The sequence below is a fragment of the Taudactylus pleione genome, unplaced genomic scaffold (genome assembly GCF_031769625.1).
Source record: "Taudactylus pleione unplaced genomic scaffold, aTauple2 ptg003057l, whole genome shotgun sequence".
NCBI lineage: Eukaryota > Metazoa > Chordata > Amphibia > Anura > Myobatrachidae > Taudactylus > Taudactylus pleione.
The window spans coordinates 3,050-23,209 of record NW_028287421.1 but is presented as its reverse complement, the minus strand read 5'-3'; the positions used below and the strand labels follow the sequence as shown (position 1 = coordinate 23,209).

At 45.3% G+C, this 20,160-nt stretch overlaps 1 protein-coding gene across 1 annotated transcript; it reads right to left on the bottom strand.

Annotated features, from left to right (window-relative positions):
• Positions 1-11,195: 11,195 nt before the first annotated feature.
• On the bottom strand, positions 11,196-19,838 carry LOC148430949 (claudin-7-like). Its single transcript, XM_088466406.1, has 4 exons — positions 19,573-19,838; positions 12,911-13,075; positions 12,506-12,590; positions 11,196-11,731 (listed from the first exon to the last, which is right to left on the bottom strand). Exons 1-4 carry the CDS (start codon positions 19,793-19,795, stop codon positions 11,557-11,559), a joined length of 648 nt encoding a protein of 215 aa, XP_088322532.1. The 5' UTR covers positions 19,796-19,838; the 3' UTR covers positions 11,196-11,556.
• Positions 19,839-20,160: the final 322 nt, after the last annotated feature.

Below are 20,160 nucleotides of genomic sequence, written 5' to 3'. Positions count from 1 at the left end.
ACACCAGGTACATCTGCTATAGTGTAACCTGTATAATGAGAGTAATGTACAGTAAGTTATTACCACAGGGGTGACACCGGGTACATCTGCTATAGTGTAACATGTATAATGACTAATGTACAGTAAGTTATTACCACAGGGGTGATACCAGGTACATCTGCTATAGTGTAACCTGTATAATAACTAATGTACAGTAAGTTATTACCACAGGGGTGACACCGGGTACATCTGCTATAGTGTAACCTGTATAATGACTAATGTACAGTAAGTTATTACCACAGGAGTGACACCGGGTACATCTGCTATAGTGTAACCTGTATAATGAGTCTAATGTACAGTAAGTTATTACCACAGGGGTGACACCGGGTACATCTTCTATAGTGTAACCTGTATAATGACTAATGTACAGTAAGTTATTACCACAGGAGTGACACCGGGTACATCTGCTATAGTGTAACATGTATAATGACTAATGTACAGTAAGTTATTACCACAGGGATGACACCGGGTACATCTGCTATAGTGTAACCTGTATAATGACTAATGTACAGCAAGTTATTACCACAGGGGTGACACCGGGTACATCTTCTATAGTGTAACCTGTATAATGACTAATGTACAGTAAGTTATTACCACAGGGGTGACACCGGGTACATCTGCTATAGTGTAACCTGTATAATGACTAATGTACAGTAAGTTATTACCACAGGGATGACACCGGGTACATCTGCTATAGTGTAACCTGTATAATGACTAATGTACAGCAAGTTATTACCACAGGGGTGACACCGGGTACATCTGCTATAGTGTAACCTGTATAATGACTAATGTACAGTAAGTTATTACCACAGGGGTGACACCGGGTACATCTGCTATAGTGTAACATGTATAATGACTAATGTACAGTAAGTTATTACCACAGGGATGACACCGGGTACATCTGCTATAGTGTAACATGTATAATGACTAATGTACAGTAAGTTATTACCACAGGGGTGACACCAGGTACATCTGCTATAGTGTAACCTGTATAATGACTAATGTACAGTAAGTTATTACCACAGGGATGACACCGGGTACATCTGCTATAGTGTAACCTGTATAATGACTAATGTACAGTAAGCTATTACCACAGGGGTGACACCGGGTACATCTTCTATAGTGTAACCTGTATAATGAGTCTAATGTACAGTAAGTTATTACCACAGGGATGACACCGGGTACATCTGCTATAGTGTAACCTGTATAATGACTAATGTATAGTAAGTTATTACCACAGGGGTGACACCGGGTACATCTGCTATAGTGTAACCTGTATAATGACTAATGTACAGTAAGTTAATACCACAGGGGTGACACCGGGTACATCTGCTATAGTGTAACCTGTATAATAACTAATGTACAGTAAGTTATTACCACAGGGGTGACACCGGGTACATCTGCTATAGTGTAACCTGTATAATGACTAATGTACAGTAAGTTATTACCACAGGGGTGACACCAGGTACATCTGCTATAGTGTAACCTGTATAATGACTAATGTACAGTAAGTTACCACCAGGATGACACCGGGTACATCTGCTATAGTGTAACATGTATAATGACTAATGTACAGTAAGTTATTACCACAGGGGTGACACCGGGTACATCTTCTATAGTGTAACCTGTATAATGACTAATGTACAGTAAGTTATTACCACAGGGATGACACCAGGTACATCTGCTATAGTGTAACCTGTATAATGAGAGTAATGTACAGTAAGTTATTACCACAGGGGTGACACCGGGTACATCTGCTATAGTGTAACCTGTATAATGACTAATGTACAGTAAGATATTACCCCAGGGGTGACACCAGGTACATCTGCTATAGTGTAACCTGTATAATGAGTCTAATGTACAGTAAGTTATTACCACAGGGGTGACACCGGGTACATCTTCTATAGTGTAACCTGTATAATGACTAATGTACAGCAAGTTATTACCACAGGGGTGACACCGGGTACATCTTCTATAGTGTAACCTGTATAATGACTAATGTACAGTAAGTTATTACCACAGGGATGACACCAGGTACATCTGCTATAGTGTAACCTGTATAATGAGAGTAATGTACAGTAAGTTATTACCACAGGGGTGACACCGGGTACATCTGCTATAGTGTAACCTGTATAATGACTAATGTACAGTAAGATATTACCACAGGGGTGACACCAGGTACATCTGCTATAGTGTAACCTGTATAATGAGAGTAATGTACAGTAAGTTATTACCACAGGGGTGACACCGGGTACATCTTCTATAGTGTAACCTGTATAATGACTAATGTACAGTAAGTTATTACCACAGGGGTGACACCGGGTACATCTGCTATAGTGTAACCTGTATAATGACTAATGTACAGTAAGTTATTACCACAGGGGTGACACCGGGTACATCTGCTATAGTGTAACCTGTATAATGACTAATGTACAGTAAGTTATTACCACAGGGGTGACACCGGGTACATCTGCTATAGTGTAACCTGTATAATGACTAATGTACAGTAAGTTATTACCACAGGGGTGACACCGGGTACATCTGCTATTGTGTAACCTGTATAATGACTAATGTACAGTAAGTTATTACCACAGGGGTGACACCGGGTACATCTGCTATAGTGTAACCTGTATAATGACTAATGTACAGTAAGTTATTACCACAGGGATGACACCGGGTACATCTGCTATAGTGTAACCTGTATAATGAGAGTAATGTACAGTAAGTTATTACCACAGGGGTGACACCAGGTACATCTGCTATAGTGTAACCTGTATAATGACTAATGTACAGTAAGTTATTACCACAGGAGTGACACCGGGTACATCTGCTATAGTGTAACCTGTATAATGACTAATGTACAGTAAGTTATTACCACAGGGGTGACACCGGGTACATCTGCTATAGTGTAACCTGTATAATGACTAATGTACAGTAAGATATTACCACAGGGGTGACACCGGGTACATCTGCTATAGTGTAACATGTATAATGACTAATGTACAGTAAGTTATTACCACAGGGGTGACACCGGGTACATCTGCTATAGTGTAACCTGTATAATGACTAATGTACAGTAAGTTATTACCACAGGGGTGACACCGGGTACATCTGCTATAGTGTAACCTGTATAATGACTAATGTACAGTAAGTTATTACCACAGGGGTGACACCGGGTACATCTGCTATAGTGTAACCTGTATAATGACTAATGTACAGTAAGTTATTACCACAGGGGTGACACCGGGTACATCTGCTATAGTGTAACCTGTATAATGACTAATGTACAGTAAGATATTACCACAGGGGTGACACCGGGTACATCTGCTATAGTGTAACCTGTATAATGACTAATGTACAGTAAATTACCACCAGGATGACACCGGGTACATCTGCTATAGTGTAACCTGTATAATGACTAATGTACAGTAAGTTATTACCACAGGGATGACACCGGGTACTTCTACTATAGTGTAACCTGTATAATGACTAATGTACAGTAAGTTATTACCACAGGGGTGACACCGGGTACATCTGCTATAGTGTAACCTGTATAATGAGTCTAATGTACAGTAAGTTATTACCACAGGGATGACACCGGGTACATCTGCTATAGTGTAACCTGTATAATGACTAATGTACAGTAAGTTATTACCACAGGGGTGACACCGGGTACATCTGCTATAGTGTAACCTGTATAATGAGAGTAATGTACAGTAAGTTATTACCACAGGGGTGACACCGGGTACATCTGCTATAGTGTAACATGTATAATGACTAATGTACAGTAAGTTATTACCACAGGGGTGACACCGGGTACATCTGCTATAGTGTAACCTGTATAATGACTAATGTACAGTAAGTTATTACCACAGGGGTGACACCGGGTACATCTGCTATAGTGTAACCTGTATAATAACTAATGTACAGTAAGTTATTACCACAGGGGTGACACCGGGTACATCTGCTATAGTGTAACCTGTATAATGACTAATGTACAGTAAGTTATTACCACAGGGGTGACACCGGGTACATCTGCTATAGTGTAACCTGTATAATGACTAATGTACAGTAAGTTATTACCACAGGGGTGACACCAGGTACATCTGCTATAGTGTAACCTGTATAATGACTAATGTACAGTAAGTTACCACAGGGGTGACACCGGGTACATCTGCTATAGTGTAACCTGTATAATAACTAATGTACAGTAAGTTATTACCACAGGGGTGACACCGGGGTACATCTGCTATAGTGTAACCTGTATAATGACTAATGTACAGTAAGTTATTACCACAGGGGTGATACCAGGTACATCTGCTATAGTGTAACCTGTATAATAACTAATGTACAGTAAGTTATTACCACAGGGGTGACACCGGGTACATCTGCTATAGTGTAACCTGTATAATGACTAATGTACAGTAAGTTATTACCACAGGAGTGACACCGGGTACATCTGCTATAGTGTAACCTGTATAATGAGTCTAATGTACAGTAAGTTATTACCACAGGGGTGACACCGGGTACATCTGCTATAGTGTAACATGTATAATGACTAATGTACAGTAAGTTATTACCACAGGGGTGACACCGGGTACATCTGCTATAGTGTAACCTGTATAATGAGTCTAATGTACAGTAAGTTATTACCACAGGGGTGACACCGGGTACATCTGCTATAGTGTAACCTGTATAATGAGTCTAATGTACAGTAAGTTATTACCACAGGAGTGACACCGGGTACATCTGCTATAGTGTAACATGTATAATGACTAATGTACAGTAAGTTATTACCACAGGGATGACACCGGGTACATCTGCTATAGTGTAACCTGTATAATGACTAATGTACAGCAAGTTATTACCACAGGGGTGACACCGGGTACATCTTCTATAGTGTAACCTGTATAATGACTAATGTACAGTAAGTTATTACCACAGGGGTGACACCGGGTACATCTGCTATAGTGTAACCTGTATAATGACTAATGTACAGTAAGTTATTACCACAGGGGTGACACCGGGTACATCTGCTATAGTGTAACCTGTATAATGACTAATGTACAGCAAGTTATTACCACAGGGGTGACACCGGGTACATCCGCTATAGTGTAACCTGTATAATGACTAATGTACAGTAAGTTATTACCACAGGGGTGACACCGGGTACATCTGCTATAGTGTAACCTGTATAATGACTAATGTACAGTAAGTTATTACCACAGGAGTGACACCGGGTACATCTGCTATAGTGTAACCTGTATAATGACTAATGTACAGCAAGTTATTACCACAGGGGTGACACCGGGTACATCTGCTATAGTGTAACCTGTATAATGACTAATGTACAGTAAGTTATTACCACAGGGGTGACACCGGGTACATCTGCTATAGTGTAACATGTATAATGACTAATGTACAGTAAGTTATTACCACAGGGGTGACACCAGGTACATCTGCTATAGTGTAACCTGTATAATGACTAATGTACAGTAAGTTATTACCACAGGGATGACACCGGGTACATCTGCTATAGTGTAACCTGTATAATGAGACTAATGTACAGTAAGTTATTACCACAGGGGTGACACCGGGTACATCTGCTATAGTGTAACCTGTATAATGACTAATGTACAGTAAGTTATTACCACAGGGGTGACACCAGGTACATCTGCTATAGTGTAACATGTATAATGACTAATGTACAGTAAGTTATTACCACAGGGGTGACACCGGGTACATCTGCTATAGTGTAACATGTATAATGACTAATGTACAGTAAGTTATTACCACAGGGGTGACACCGGGTACATCTTCTATAGTGTAACCTGTATAATGAGACTAATGTACAGTAAGTTATTACCACAGGGGTGACACCGGGTACATCTGCTATAGTGTAACATGTATAATGACTAATGTACAGTAAGTTACTACCACAGGGGTGACACCGGGTACATCTGCTATAGTGTAACCTGTATAATGACTAATGTACAGTAAGTTATTACCACAGGGGTGACACCGGGTACATCTGCTATAGTGTAACCTGTATAATGACTAATATACAGTAAGTTATTACCACAGGAGTGACACCGGGTACATCTGCTATAGTGTAACCTGTATAATGACTAATGTACAGTAAGTTATTACCACAGGGGTGACACCAGGTACATCTGCTATAGTGTAACATGTATAATGACTAATGTACAGTAAGTTATTACCACAGGGGTGACACCGGGTACATCTGCTATAGTGTAACCTGTATAATGAGAGTAATGTACTGTAAGTTATTACCACAGGGGTGACACCGGGTACATCTGCTATAGTGTAACCTGTATAATGACTAATGTATAGTAAGTTATTACCACAGGGGTGACACCGGGTACATCTGCTATAGTGTAACCTGTATAATGAGAGTAATGTACTGTAAGTTATTACCACAGGGGTGACACCAGGTACATCTGCTATAGTGTAACCTGTATAATGACTAATGTACAGTAAGATATTACCACAGGGGTGACACCGGGTACATCTGCTATAGTGTAACATGTATAATGACTAATGTACAGTAAGTTATTACCACAGGGGTGACACCGGGTACATCTGCTATAGTGTAACCTGTATAATGACTAATGTACAGTAAGTTATTACCACAGGGGTGACACCGGGTACATCTGCTATAGTGTAACCTGTATAATGACTAATGTACAGTAAGTTATTACCACAGGGGTGACACCGGGTACATCTTCTATAGTGTAACCTGTATAATGACTAATGTACAGTAAGATATTACCACAGGGGTGACACCGGGTACATCTGCTATAGTGTAACCTGTATAATGACTAATGTACAGTAAATTACCACCAGGATGACACCGGGTACATCTGCTATAGTGTAACCTGTATAATGACTAATGTACAGTAAGTTATTACCACAGGGGTGACACCGGGTACATCTGCTATAGTGTAACCTGTATAATGAGAGTAATGTACAGTAAGTTATTACCACAGGGGTGACACCGGGTACATCTGCTATAGTGTAACCTGTATAATGAGTCTAATGTACAGTAAGTTATTACCACAGGGGTGACACCGGGTACATCTGCTATAGTGTAACATGTATAATGACTAATGTACAGTAAGTTATTACCACAGGGGTGACACCGGGTACATCTGCTATAGTGTAACCTGTCTAATGTACAGTAAGTTATTACCACAGGGGTGACACCGGGTACATCTGCTATAGTGTAACCTGTATAATGACTAATGTACAGTAAGTTATTACCACAGGGGTGACACCGGGTACATCTGCTATAGTGTAACCTGTATAATGAGTCTAATGTACAGTAAGTTATTACCACAGGAGTGACACCGGGTACATCTGCTATAGTGTAACATGTATAATGACTAATGTACAGTAAGTTATTACCACAGGGATGACACCGGGTACATCTGCTATAGTGTAACCTGTATAATGACTAATGTACAGCAAGTTATTACCACAGGGGTGACACCGGGTACATCTTCTATAGTGTAACCTGTATAATGACTAATGTACAGTAAGTTATTACCACAGGGGTGACACCGGGTACATCTGCTATAGTGTAACATGTATAATGACTAATGTACAGTAAGTTATTACCACAGGGGTGACACCGGGTACATCCGCTATAGTGTAACCTGTATAATGACTAATGTACAGTAAGTTATTACCACAGGGGTGACACCGGGTACATCTGCTATAGTGTAACATGTATAATGACTAATGTACAGTAAGTTATTACCACAGGGGTGACACCAGGTACATCTGCTATAGTGTAACCTGTATAATGACTAATGTACAGTAAGTTATTACCACAGGGATGACACCGGGTACATCTGCTATAGTGTAACCTGTATAATGAGACTAATGTACAGTAAGTTATTACCACAGGGGTGACACCGGGTACATCTGCTATAGTGTAACCTGTATAATGACTAATGTACAGTAAGTTATTACCACAGGGGTGACACCAGGTACATCTGCTATAGTGTAACATGTATAATGACTAATGTACAGGAAGTTATTACCACAGGGGTGACACCGGGTACATCTGCTATAGTGTAACATGTATAATGAGACTAATGTACAGTAAGTTATTACCACAGGGGTGACACCGGGTACATCTGCTATAGTGTAACATGTATAATGAGAGTAATGTACAGTAAGTTATTACCACAGGGGTGACACCGGGTACATCTGCTATAGTGTAACCTGTATAATGAGACTAATGTACAGTAAGTTATTACCACAGGGGTGACACCGGGTACATCTGCTATAGTGTAACCTGTATAATGACTAATGTACAGTAAGTTATTACCACAGGGGTGACACCGGGTACATCTGCTATAGTGTAACCTGTATAATGACTAATGTACAGTAAGTTATTACCACAGGGGTGACACCGGGTACATCTGCTATAGTGTAACCTGTATAATGACTAATGTACAGTAAGTTATTACCACAGGAGTGACACCAGGTACATCTACTATAGTGTAACCTGTATAATGACTAATGTACAGTAAGTTATTACCACAGGGGTGACACCGGGTACATCTGCTATAGTGTAACATGTATAATGACTAATGTACAGTAAGTTATTACCACAGGGGTGACACCGGGTACATCTGCTATAGTGTAACCTGTCTAATGTACAGTAAGTTATTACCACAGGGGTGACACCGGGTACATCTGCTATAGTGTAACCTGTATAATGACTAATGTACAGTAAGTTATTACCACAGGGGTGACACCGGGTACATCTGCTATAGTGTAACATGTATAATGACTAATGTACAGTAAGTTATTACCACAGGGGTGACACCGGGTACATCTGCTATAGTGTAACCTGTCTAATGTACAGTAAGTTATTACCACAGGGGTGACACCGGGTACATCTGCTATAGTGTAACCTGTATAATGACTAATGTACAGTAAGTTATTACCACAGGGGTGACACCGGGTACATCTGCTATAGTGTAACCTGTATAATGAGTCTAATGTACAGTAAGTTATTACCACAGGAGTGACACCGGGTACATCTGCTATAGTGTAACATGTATAATGACTAATGTACAGTAAGTTATTACCACAGGGATGACACCGGGTACATCTGCTATAGTGTAACCTGTATAATGACTAATGTACAGCAAGTTATTACCACAGGGGTGACACCGGGTACATCTTCTATAGTGTAACCTGTATAATGACTAATGTACAGTAAGTTATTACCACAGGGGTGACACCGGGTACATCTGCTATAGTGTAACATGTATAATGACTAATGTACAGTAAGTTATTACCACAGGGGTGACACCGGGTACATCCGCTATAGTGTAACCTGTATAATGACTAATGTACAGTAAGTTATTACCACAGGGGTGACACCGGGTACATCTGCTATAGTGTAACATGTATAATGACTAATGTACAGTAAGTTATTACCACAGGGGTGACACCAGGTACATCTGCTATAGTGTAACCTGTATAATGACTAATGTACAGTAAGTTATTACCACAGGGATGACACCGGGTACATCTGCTATAGTGTAACCTGTATAATGAGACTAATGTACAGTAAGTTATTACCACAGGGGTGACACCGGGTACATCTGCTATAGTGTAACCTGTATAATGACTAATGTACAGTAAGTTATTACCACAGGGGTGACACCAGGTACATCTGCTATAGTGTAACATGTATAATGACTAATGTACAGGAAGTTATTACCACAGGGGTGACACCGGGTACATCTGCTATAGTGTAACATGTATAATGAGACTAATGTACAGTAAGTTATTACCACAGGGGTGACACCGGGTACATCTGCTATAGTGTAACATGTATAATGAGAGTAATGTACAGTAAGTTATTACCACAGGGGTGACACCGGGTACATCTGCTATAGTGTAACCTGTATAATGAGACTAATGTACAGTAAGTTATTACCACAGGGGTGACACCGGGTACATCTGCTATAGTGTAACCTGTATAATGACTAATGTACAGTAAGTTATTACCACAGGGGTGACACCGGGTACATCTGCTATAGTGTAACCTGTATAATGACTAATGTACAGTAAGTTATTACCACAGGGGTGACACCGGGTACATCTGCTATAGTGTAACCTGTATAATGACTAATGTATAGTAAGTTATTACCACAGGGGTGACACCGGGTACATCTGCTATAGTGTAACATGTATAATGAGAGTAATGTACAGTAAGCTATTACCACAGGGGTGACACCGGGTACATCTGCTATAGTGTAATGTGTATAATGACTAATGTACAGTAAGTTATTACCACAGGGATGACACCAGGTACATCTGCTATAGTGTAACCTGTATAATGACTAATGTATAGTAAGTTATTACCACAGGGGTGACACCGGGTACATCTGCTATAGTGTAACCTGTATAATGACTAATGTACAGTAAGTTATTACCAGGATGACTTACGTGTTGGTTACTACATTCTTAGTTCACAGTATTTTGAATATTATTTTCACACAAGACAACAACAAGTGGAGGGAGAGTACAGGTGGATTTTCCGTATAAACATACCATGTACCTGCATTAATAGACCGATGTATTGAAGTGCACAGTCTGGAACTTGGCACAGAGGGGGCGGGGGGGGGGGGGAGGAGAAGAGAATCACCCGGGCTCCTATGCCCCTGCAGGCCACCCTGGATACTAGCAAGGCCAGTCGACAATTACAGCACCTGTATTGCACCAGGGAGACTTGTGAATAAATGCAACACACATTATTCATACCCCCTTCCATAGAGATCTATGATCCTCTTCTACTGTAAGGACCCGGGTACCAGTGCATGCTGGCACTTGTGGCTCTGTGCGCCATTATGTAGAACCTGTTCTGCATTTAGATTCCTTATTATTGGCGTTCAGCCATGAACATACCTGCAGCTGGATTGCACCGACACCCAGACCCCCCCCCCCACACACACACCAGACACCAGACAGACACACACACACACACACACCAGACACACGACACCTCTATTCAAAAACATTTATTTACAAAATAAAGAATAAAAATGGAATAAACACAAACGCTATAAAAAGGTTAAATCTCAGGACCCCCCCCCCCACCCCCCTCTCAAACTCCTGGGGACACAGTATTCTAGAACTGTCAGACAATATATTTTATTCAACCCCCCCCAAATAACTCAAAACTCAGACATTAAATAGCCACAGCTAAAATGGTGCAAAAAGAGCGGGTGAACAGAAATGTTCTCTATGTGACACTGCAAACCCCACATAAGAGCCCTCCCTAGAAGCAAAACACAGATGAAAGACGAGATAGTCCAACATGGCCGCTCAATAGGTCCAGGCCAGCCAGTGAGGTCACCGCGCAGTCTTCCGCACCGTCTGCTCATTCTTCTTGCAAAGTGCTGTATCGCAGGACTGAAGATGGAAGCCGGGAGAATGTCACTTTAGCGTAGCGCCATCCTGGGGTCAGACGTAATCCTTGCCACTGGAGGGAGCCTTTGTTCGTGCCCCTCCACTCTTGGGGTATCCTTTGTTGCTGTAGTTGTTCTTGCGGGGACATGAGCAAGACAGGAGGGCACCCCCCAGTATAACCAAGAGTGAGCCAGCCCAGCCAAGGAACACCCCAGCACCAAACTCGTACCTGAAAGGTAAGGAGAGAGTCATCAGGACAAGGAATCTCCAACACGACCCAGCTTACACCAATGATAACTGGCGGTGTACTACCGGCACACCTACCCCACGCACAGGACTGGGAGGGGACGTGAGATCATGGGGGGGCTGAGGCATAGGGGAGAGTAGTTCATGTACTACCCACCCCGCACAGACTGGGAGGGTGACACCAGATCACCCTGCACTGAGGATCATAAGGGGTGGGGGGGTATATTTTGTGTACTCCCTGCACAGGACCAAGAGGAAGGGGGACATGGTCATCTGGCACAGGATCAGGGGGTACCAGGATCTTTCTGCAGTTCCTACATGCTTTCGTTTGCCCCCACCCCACAAAGGGGAATCCTAGCAGACAGCAGGTCAGGGCGAGACTAAAGATTATATCTGGGAGGGAATCGGTATGAAATACCGCCGGCAGCGGAAGCCCGACAGCGCTGGAAATCCCGATCGTCCCTAAGGTAAGTATAAACTAACCTAACCCCCTAACCCTCCTTAAGGGTGCCTAACCATAACCTCCCACCCCCCGTGGCTGTCCGCTCGTGGCGCCTGGCAACCCTTCGATCGGGATGCCAGGGACCCGTCTCCCAGCATTGGGAAAATGTGAGGAGTCTACATCTAGCCGCCCGGCATTTCACCCTCACTGGGATATGACAGTCGGGAAGCCGGCTGTCGGTATTAAGGCAGCCGGTTTCCAGATTGCATACTTCTGGGAGAGATGACAGAGGGGAAGCGATAGAAAGTTACTTACTTTGTGTTGATCGGTGTAAGTGGGTTGTAGAAGTCCCGGATAATCTGGTTTCCATACCAGGAGCAAGCAATAAGCGCAGCCAGACCTACAAGACAGGATTTTATGGTCAGAAAGGGAACGTCCGCTGTCCACACAGGATATACAGTATAAAATATCCCTCCCACCATATATCAGTCTCATCTGCTTCTATTTCTACCAAGACCACCCCCCATAACCCCTTCTGCCACACACACACACCTCATCCCATGACCAAACCAGCTGAAAACACTTCCGTGAGGAATAACTTACATCCTACTCAACACAAGCGAGTGTAAGCTTAGGACAAATGGTGCCACCCTCAGGTACAATATTGACAAACCTTTTTATATCCACCCAACATAACAAGGGACATCCGTCCACACTTACCGGCAAGCAGGAAGACAAATCCTCCAGTCATCGCAATCCGAGCTTTCTTCACCTTGTCATCTCCCCCACATTTCGTGCATTTCATACCCATGGTAGAGATGGCCAGGCCAAAAACCCCAACCACGATGGAGACCACCATAAGGGCACGTGTGGCCTGCAGGGAAGCTGATGAGAAAATAAACTGATTAGACCTTCACTGTCCACCGTAGAACCAAGCAGAAAAGGTGAACACGACATCTGTCTATATATGCAGGACCTTAACCTTTTATCAAATGATTTAAGCAAATAGAAAACATTTTGCATTCACAAGTGTCAGATACACAAGATGTTGGCACCTTCTGGTCACCAAGACCCAACATTGAGATGAAGGTGAAGTCACCTTAACAAAAGCTATGAACACCAATAACCAGCCCATTTCCCATTAGCGGAGCTACCGATGCCATCGCTACCACTCTTGCATAGACCATGCTTCCGCTGGTTTAGCACAGCCAAAAATCACTATGGGGTTTACCCATCATCATTTCTGGCCAAAAAGCCATCTGTAAATGTCACTGACCACTCAGGGCTGTAAAAGTTTTGAAAACGACACAAGTATTAGTTTTCACAAAGTTTTCTGCTCCAGTGAATTTTAGACCTTTCTGTCAGACGTTACTATGGTATACTGATATAACATTACAAGCATCCTCCAAGAACAACTTCTCCCAACCATCCAAGAACAGTTTGGTGAGGAACAATGCCTTTTCCAGTATGATGGGGCACCTTGCCATAAGACAAAATTGATAACTAAGAGGCTGGGGCGTTTCTAAAGAGGGGGCCCGCGTGCAGTCTCCGACACTGGTATCCTCCTCTCCGCCTGGCGCACCGGAGTTATAGACTCTGGGCACACTCTAGTGCCCAGAGTCTATAGTGTCTGCACAGGTCACCTGGAAAACGGCCGCGGCGGCCATTTTCCAGTCGTTTTAAAGTGCCGGACCCCCGCGCCGATGTGGGAATCTGGAGAGACAAGTAATATTATGGGTGCAGGGTGTGTGGTGCGGGGCCCCCCCTGGACCCAGGGGCCCGTGTTCCCTGCACCCATTATAGATACGCCCCTGCTAAGTGGCTCGATGAACAAAACATCCAAATTTTGGGTCCATGGCCAGGAAACTCCCCAGACCTTAATCCCATTGAGAACTTGTGGTCAATCCCCAAGAGGCAGGTGTACAAACAAACCCACAAACTCTGACAAACGCCAAGCATTGATTAGGTAAGAATGGGCGGCCATCAGTCAGTATGTGGCCAGAAGGTGAGTGACAGCATGCCAGGGCCAATTGCAGAGGTGCTGAAAAAGAAGGGTCAGCACTGACAACAAGGTCTAATAACACTGAAGCAGGAAACTTTGTGACACCCAGTACTTGTGTCATTCTCAGAACTTTTGGCCACGGCCGTAGATTGTTAGTGTACGGCGACAATCAGACGATTTGCCGACAGTTACTAGTAAAACTAGCCTCACACGATCAGCAAAAACACAGAATAGTTTAATTGCTGATGTACGGGCCCTATAAGTCTATTTGTAGCAGGAACTAATGAGCAGTCACATCTGGGGTATAAACTTAATTTACAGGGACTGTCCCAGATTTTAAAGCTTTGCGCACAGGTATGTCCCTAGTTTTAGGTCTTCACCAGCAGCACAAGATTGTAAATCTGAAGGGTAACAACTTCTCTCAAAGTGTATTTTATCCCAATCTCTTCTATATAAAGAACTGAAGCCCACCCTTGCCCCCAGACCTGTCACACCTGTGAGGGTACCACCAAGTACCAATCTAGGAAAATCTTTTGTTCACAGCGATCACATGAACACAGTACATACAGTACCTGCAGAAATGAGGACGCACTGACGGTTACAGGCCTAAATGTACCCATCAATTCGGGAATTCCTCAAACGCTCACTTTGATAGATACATTACAGTATTCCAGCCAGGCGGCTATAGTCATATATAACAGTATTCCAGCCAGGCGGCTATAGTCATATATAACAGTATTCCAGCCAGGCGGCTATAGTCATATATAACAGTATTCCAGCCAGGCGGCTATAGTCATATATAACAGTATTCCAGCCAGGCGGCTATAGTCATATATAACAGTATTCCAGCCAGGCGGCTATAGTCATATATAACAGTATTCCAGCCAGGCGGCTATAGTCATATATAACAGTATTCCAGCCAGGCGGCTATAGTCATATATAACAGTATTCCAGCCAGGCGGCTATAGTCATATATAACAGTATTCCAGCCAGGCGGCTATAGTCATATATAACAGTATTCCAGCCAGGCGGCTATAGTCATATATAACAGTATTCCAGCCAGGCGGCTATAGTCATATATAACAGTATTCCAGCCAGGCGGCTATAGTCATATATAACAGTATTCCAGCCAGGCGGCTATAGTCATATATAACAGTATTCCAGCCAGGCGGCTATAGTCATATATAACAGTATTCCAGCCAGGCGGCTATAGTCATATATAACAGTATTCCAGCCAGGCGGCTATAGTCATATATAACAGTATTCCAGCCAGGCGGCTATAGTCATATATAACAGTATTCCAGCCAGGCGGCTATAGTCATATATAACAGTATTCCAGCCAGGCGGCTATAGTCATATATAACAGTATTCCAGCCAGGCGGCTATAGTCATATATAACAGTATTCCAGCCAGGCGGCTATAGTCATATATAACAGTATTCCAGCCAGGCGGCTATAGTCATATATAACAGTATTCCAGCCAGGCGGCTATAGTCATATATAACAGTATTCCAGCCAGGCGGCTATAGTCATATATAACAGTATTCCAGCCAGGCGGCTATAGTCATATATAACAGTATTCCAGCCAGGCGGCTATAGTCATATATAACAGTATTCCAGCCAGGCGGCTATAGTCATATATAACAGTATTCCAGCCAGTGACGTGCCAGCTCCTCGCCAGCCAGTGACGTGCCAGCTCCTCGCCAGCCAGTGACGTGCCAGCTCCTCGCCAGCCAGTGACGTGCCAGCTCCTCGCCAGCCAGTGACGTGCCAGCTCCTCGCCAGCCAGTGACGTGCCAGCTCCTCGCCAGCGCAGCGACGGTTGGTACAATTGTCGGCTCTCCCCATGCTGGTGAGAGTTCCCTCCAGGTATCTGGTTTCCTACCATAATCCCCCCCAACATTTCTAGGTTAATTGGCTCCTGACAAGTATTACCCCTAGTGTGTGTACATACGGTGGGAATATAGATTGCAAGCTCACTGGGGCAGGGACTGTTGCGAATGGCCAAATATGCAATGCGCCGAGGAATATAATAATTATATAATATATGTGCTATATATATATCTGGTAAATAAGCCAGCGGCAGTATTCTGGGCCCTACACTCTGCAGCTGTAGATTCTACACCCCCTCCCCTAGGACCCCCATAGCAGGGCCTGTCTGCTCCTGTCCTAAATACCTGACATTCCTTATTCTCAGCACATTATCCGCCTCATGCCGGGGTCCCCAACTAGGACTGTCCAGGTACCAACATACTACCCCAGAGCGCAGAGCCCTCCTGAGCCAGTGACCAGATCTGGGACCCTCTGACCCCCATAGATGAGCACAGGGAATGTGAATCAGCCAGCGGGGAGGGGAGGGGCGGCCCAGTCTCAGGTGAGACTCCTGTGCTGAGACAAGGCTGTGACGCACACAGGGGAGGGGCAGATATAAGGGGAGGGGGTGAGGAGTTTCACAGAAACTAGAAACAGTGACTGCAGATCATCAGAGGTAAACAAGAGGCCTAGACCGATCAGAGGAAACCCCCCCCCCCCCAAATATAGCTCCAGCTCACTCCTCACACCTGTGTGCCAGTCATAGCATGGTACAGGGGGCAGTAATACCCCCCTCCCCCCGAATATAGCTCCAGCTCTCACTCCTCACACCTGTGTGCCAGTCATAGCATGGTACAGGGGGCAGTAATACACAGCAGCCCGTGTCCCTGAGTATAAGACACAGGGTGAGCATTGCAGCTGCACACATGGAGGAGGCAATTCATCATACCTTCTAGAGAGGATAGGTGGAGCCATTGCCCATAGCAACATTCATCTAGTACAGGTCATACAATTATAGCTATAATCTGATTGGTTGCTGCGGACGTCTCTTTAGGTTCTCTAAACCTCACACATAGAATCCTGGTAGGAGCCAAGACAGCAGTGCCACCATGTAGCCCCCCCCCCCACAACATACGTAGCAACCAACCCATGCATCCACATAGGGCCCCCCATAACACGTAGCAACCCACCCATACATCCACACATAGGGCCCCCCATAAGACACGTAGCAACCCACCCATACATCCACACAGGGCCCCCCATAACATGTAGCAACCCACCCATACATCCACACACACGGCCCCCCATAACATGCAGCAACCCACCCATACATCCACACGGCCCCCCATAACACATGTAGCAACCCACCCATACATCCACACAGGGCCCCCCATAACACGTAGCAACCCACCCATACATCCACACATAGGGCCCCCCATAACACACGTAGCAACCCACCCATACATCCACACAGGGCCCCCATAACACGTAGCAACCCATCCACACAGGGCCCCCCATAACACGTAGCAACCCACCCATACATCCACACTCAGGGCCCCCATAACACGTAGCAACCCACCCATACATCCACACAGGGCCCCCCATAACACGTAGCAACCCACCCATACATCCACACAGGGCCCCCCATAACACGTAGCAACCCACCCATACATCCACACACATAGGGCCCCCCATAACACATAGCAACCCACCCATACATCCACACAGGGCCCCCATAACACGTAGCAACCCATCCACACATGGCCCCCCATAACACGTAGCAACCCACCCATACATCCACACAGGGCCCCCATAACACGTAGCAACCCACCCATACATCCACACACACAGGGCCCCCCATAACACATAGCAACCCACCCATACATCCACACACAGGGCCCCGATCACACGTGTGGCTATATCTATATGACTGCCAGCAGCCTCACGTGCCCTGATAACAGCGGGTCACACACAGATAACCCCATTATCACAGCTTATCAGAGGCAGATAAGGAGTAACGGGCGCTTACACTCAGGTAATACCATGCCAGGAGACGTACGGCCTCGCTGGGGCTATAAGGGGGTATTTAGCGCCATATTTCTATCACTTTCATCTTCAGTGTCACTGGCAATGGGGGGAGGGGGAAGTTCAGACTCATTGAGGAACCAGTCTGACTGGTTTGGGACACAGGCCGGAATGGCCGCCGCCCCAGTCACAGCTGCGGGGAGAGGAGGAGGAGGAGGAGGAGGAGGAAGGTCACAGTAACAAAGGCCCCACCATGGTCTCAGTGCTCCCTATTTCCAGGTGACACAATTACTCCAGGAAATGTCCCTATTTTACATCACTGACTCATTGCACAACACACGGGAAACACATACGTATACACACACACTATACATATACACACGCAGTGACAGGCGTACGGGGGGTCCCCTATGTGACAGGCGTGTGGGGGGGGGGGGATAACACACATACGGGGCATCTATAAAGCAGCTACGTCACACTGAGCAGAGATGAGACAATAAGTGTTGTAGTTCCACAAAGACAACATCCACAACCTGCGGGGAGACACTAGCTGGAGTAATAGTGCCGCTATAGCGCCCCGCCATACAGGTGTAACCCTGCCAGCACACCTGCCACAATACATGCCAACATGGCGCCGTCTCAGTTACCCCACCCCAGGGCGCAACAGTGATAAGCATAGGGCAGAAATCGGAGGAGCAGGGACCACAGAAAGGGGCATTAGAGGCAGCATTAGGGGGTGGGGGTGGGGCAGAAGCCCCAGGTAAGCAGCAATATTACATGTGAGTCACATGGTCATTAGCAGAAAATAGGGATCAGTAAGGTTATTAGTCAGACAATAGTGATAAGATAGGTATGGACAGTAGGGAGCAGTAAGTAGGTGCTAAGCAAGGAGCAGTAGGGAAGGGCAGATAAAGGCACAGACTGTAGGGATTCGAAGGGATCAGTAAGGAAGGGCAGATAAAAGGCGCATAGACTATAGGGATCAGTAAGGAAGGGCAGATAAAGGCACATACAGTAGGGATTAGTAGGGAGCGGCAGATAAAGGCGCATAGACAGTAGGGATTAGTAGGGAGCGGCAGATAAAGGCGCCTAGACAGTAGGGATCGGTAGGGAGCGGCAGATAAAGGCGCCTAGACAGTAGGGAATGGTAGGGATCAGTAGGGAAGGGCAGATAAAGGCGCCTAGACAGTAGGGATTGGCAGGGAGCGGCAGATAAAGGCACATACAGTAGGGATTAGTAGGGAGCAGCAGATAAAGGCACATACAGTAGGGATTAGTAGGGAGCGGCAGATAAAGGCGCATAGACAGTAGGGATTAGTAGGGAGCGGCAGATAAAGGCGCCTAGACAGTAGGGATCGGTAGGGAGCGGCAGATAAAGGCGCCTAGACAGTAGGGATTAGTAGGGATCGGTAGGGAGCGGCAGATAAAGGCGCCTAGACAGTAGGGATTAGTAGGGATCGGTAGGGAGCGGCAGATAAAGGCGCCTAGACAGTAGGGATTGGCAGGGAGCGGCAGATAGAGGCTGATGAGCGGGGGATCCCTACCGTCCAGCACCAGCAGGGAGTCGTAGACCTTGCACTGGATCTGCCCGGTGCTCTGGGTGACGCAGCTCATCCATAGTCCCTGGTACACGGCCACCGCGGTGATGATGTTGTCCCCGGCGTAGGAGGACATCCGCCACTGGGGCATGATGGTGGCGGCGATCAGCCCGATCCAGCCCAGCAGGGACATGACAAAGCCCAGCAGCTGCAGCCCGGAGTTAGCCATGGTGCTGCCCGGGGAGAGAGAGACGGAGTGTGAGCTCACCTGCCCAGGGGCCGCCCCTATATCCCCGAGACCACGCCCACCGAGACTCACCTCACCTGCCCAGGGGCCGCCCCTATATCCCCGAGACCACGCCCACCGAGACTCACCTCACCTGCCCAGGGGCCGCCCCTATATCCCCGAGACCACGCCCACCGAGACTCACCTCACCTCCCCAGGTGCCGCCCCCTCCCAGCGTCACCAGGTGATACTGGTGTGACGTCACGGCGAGAAACGGGGAGGGGGAGAGATACTACTGCTGGGGGCTGATGTCATCACTCATCTACTATATATATATCTGCTATATACTGTATATATATATATATATC

What these genes read in the sequence shown, in the direction of transcription:
- LOC148430949 (XM_088466406.1), bottom strand. Translation starts at nt 19,795, where the DNA reads ATGGCTAACTCCGGGCTGCAGCTGCTGGGCTTTGTCATGTCCCTGCTG. An exon ending in CTCCCTGCTGGTGCTGGACG is followed by an intron (nt 13,076 to 19,572) that starts GTAGGGATCCCC and finishes TTTTCTCATCAG; the next exon opens with CTTCCCTGCAGGCCACACGT. An exon ending in CTTACACCGATCAACACAAA is followed by an intron (nt 11,732 to 12,505) that starts GTAAGTAACTTT and finishes CTTACCTTTCAG; the next exon opens with GTACGAGTTTGGTGCTGGGG.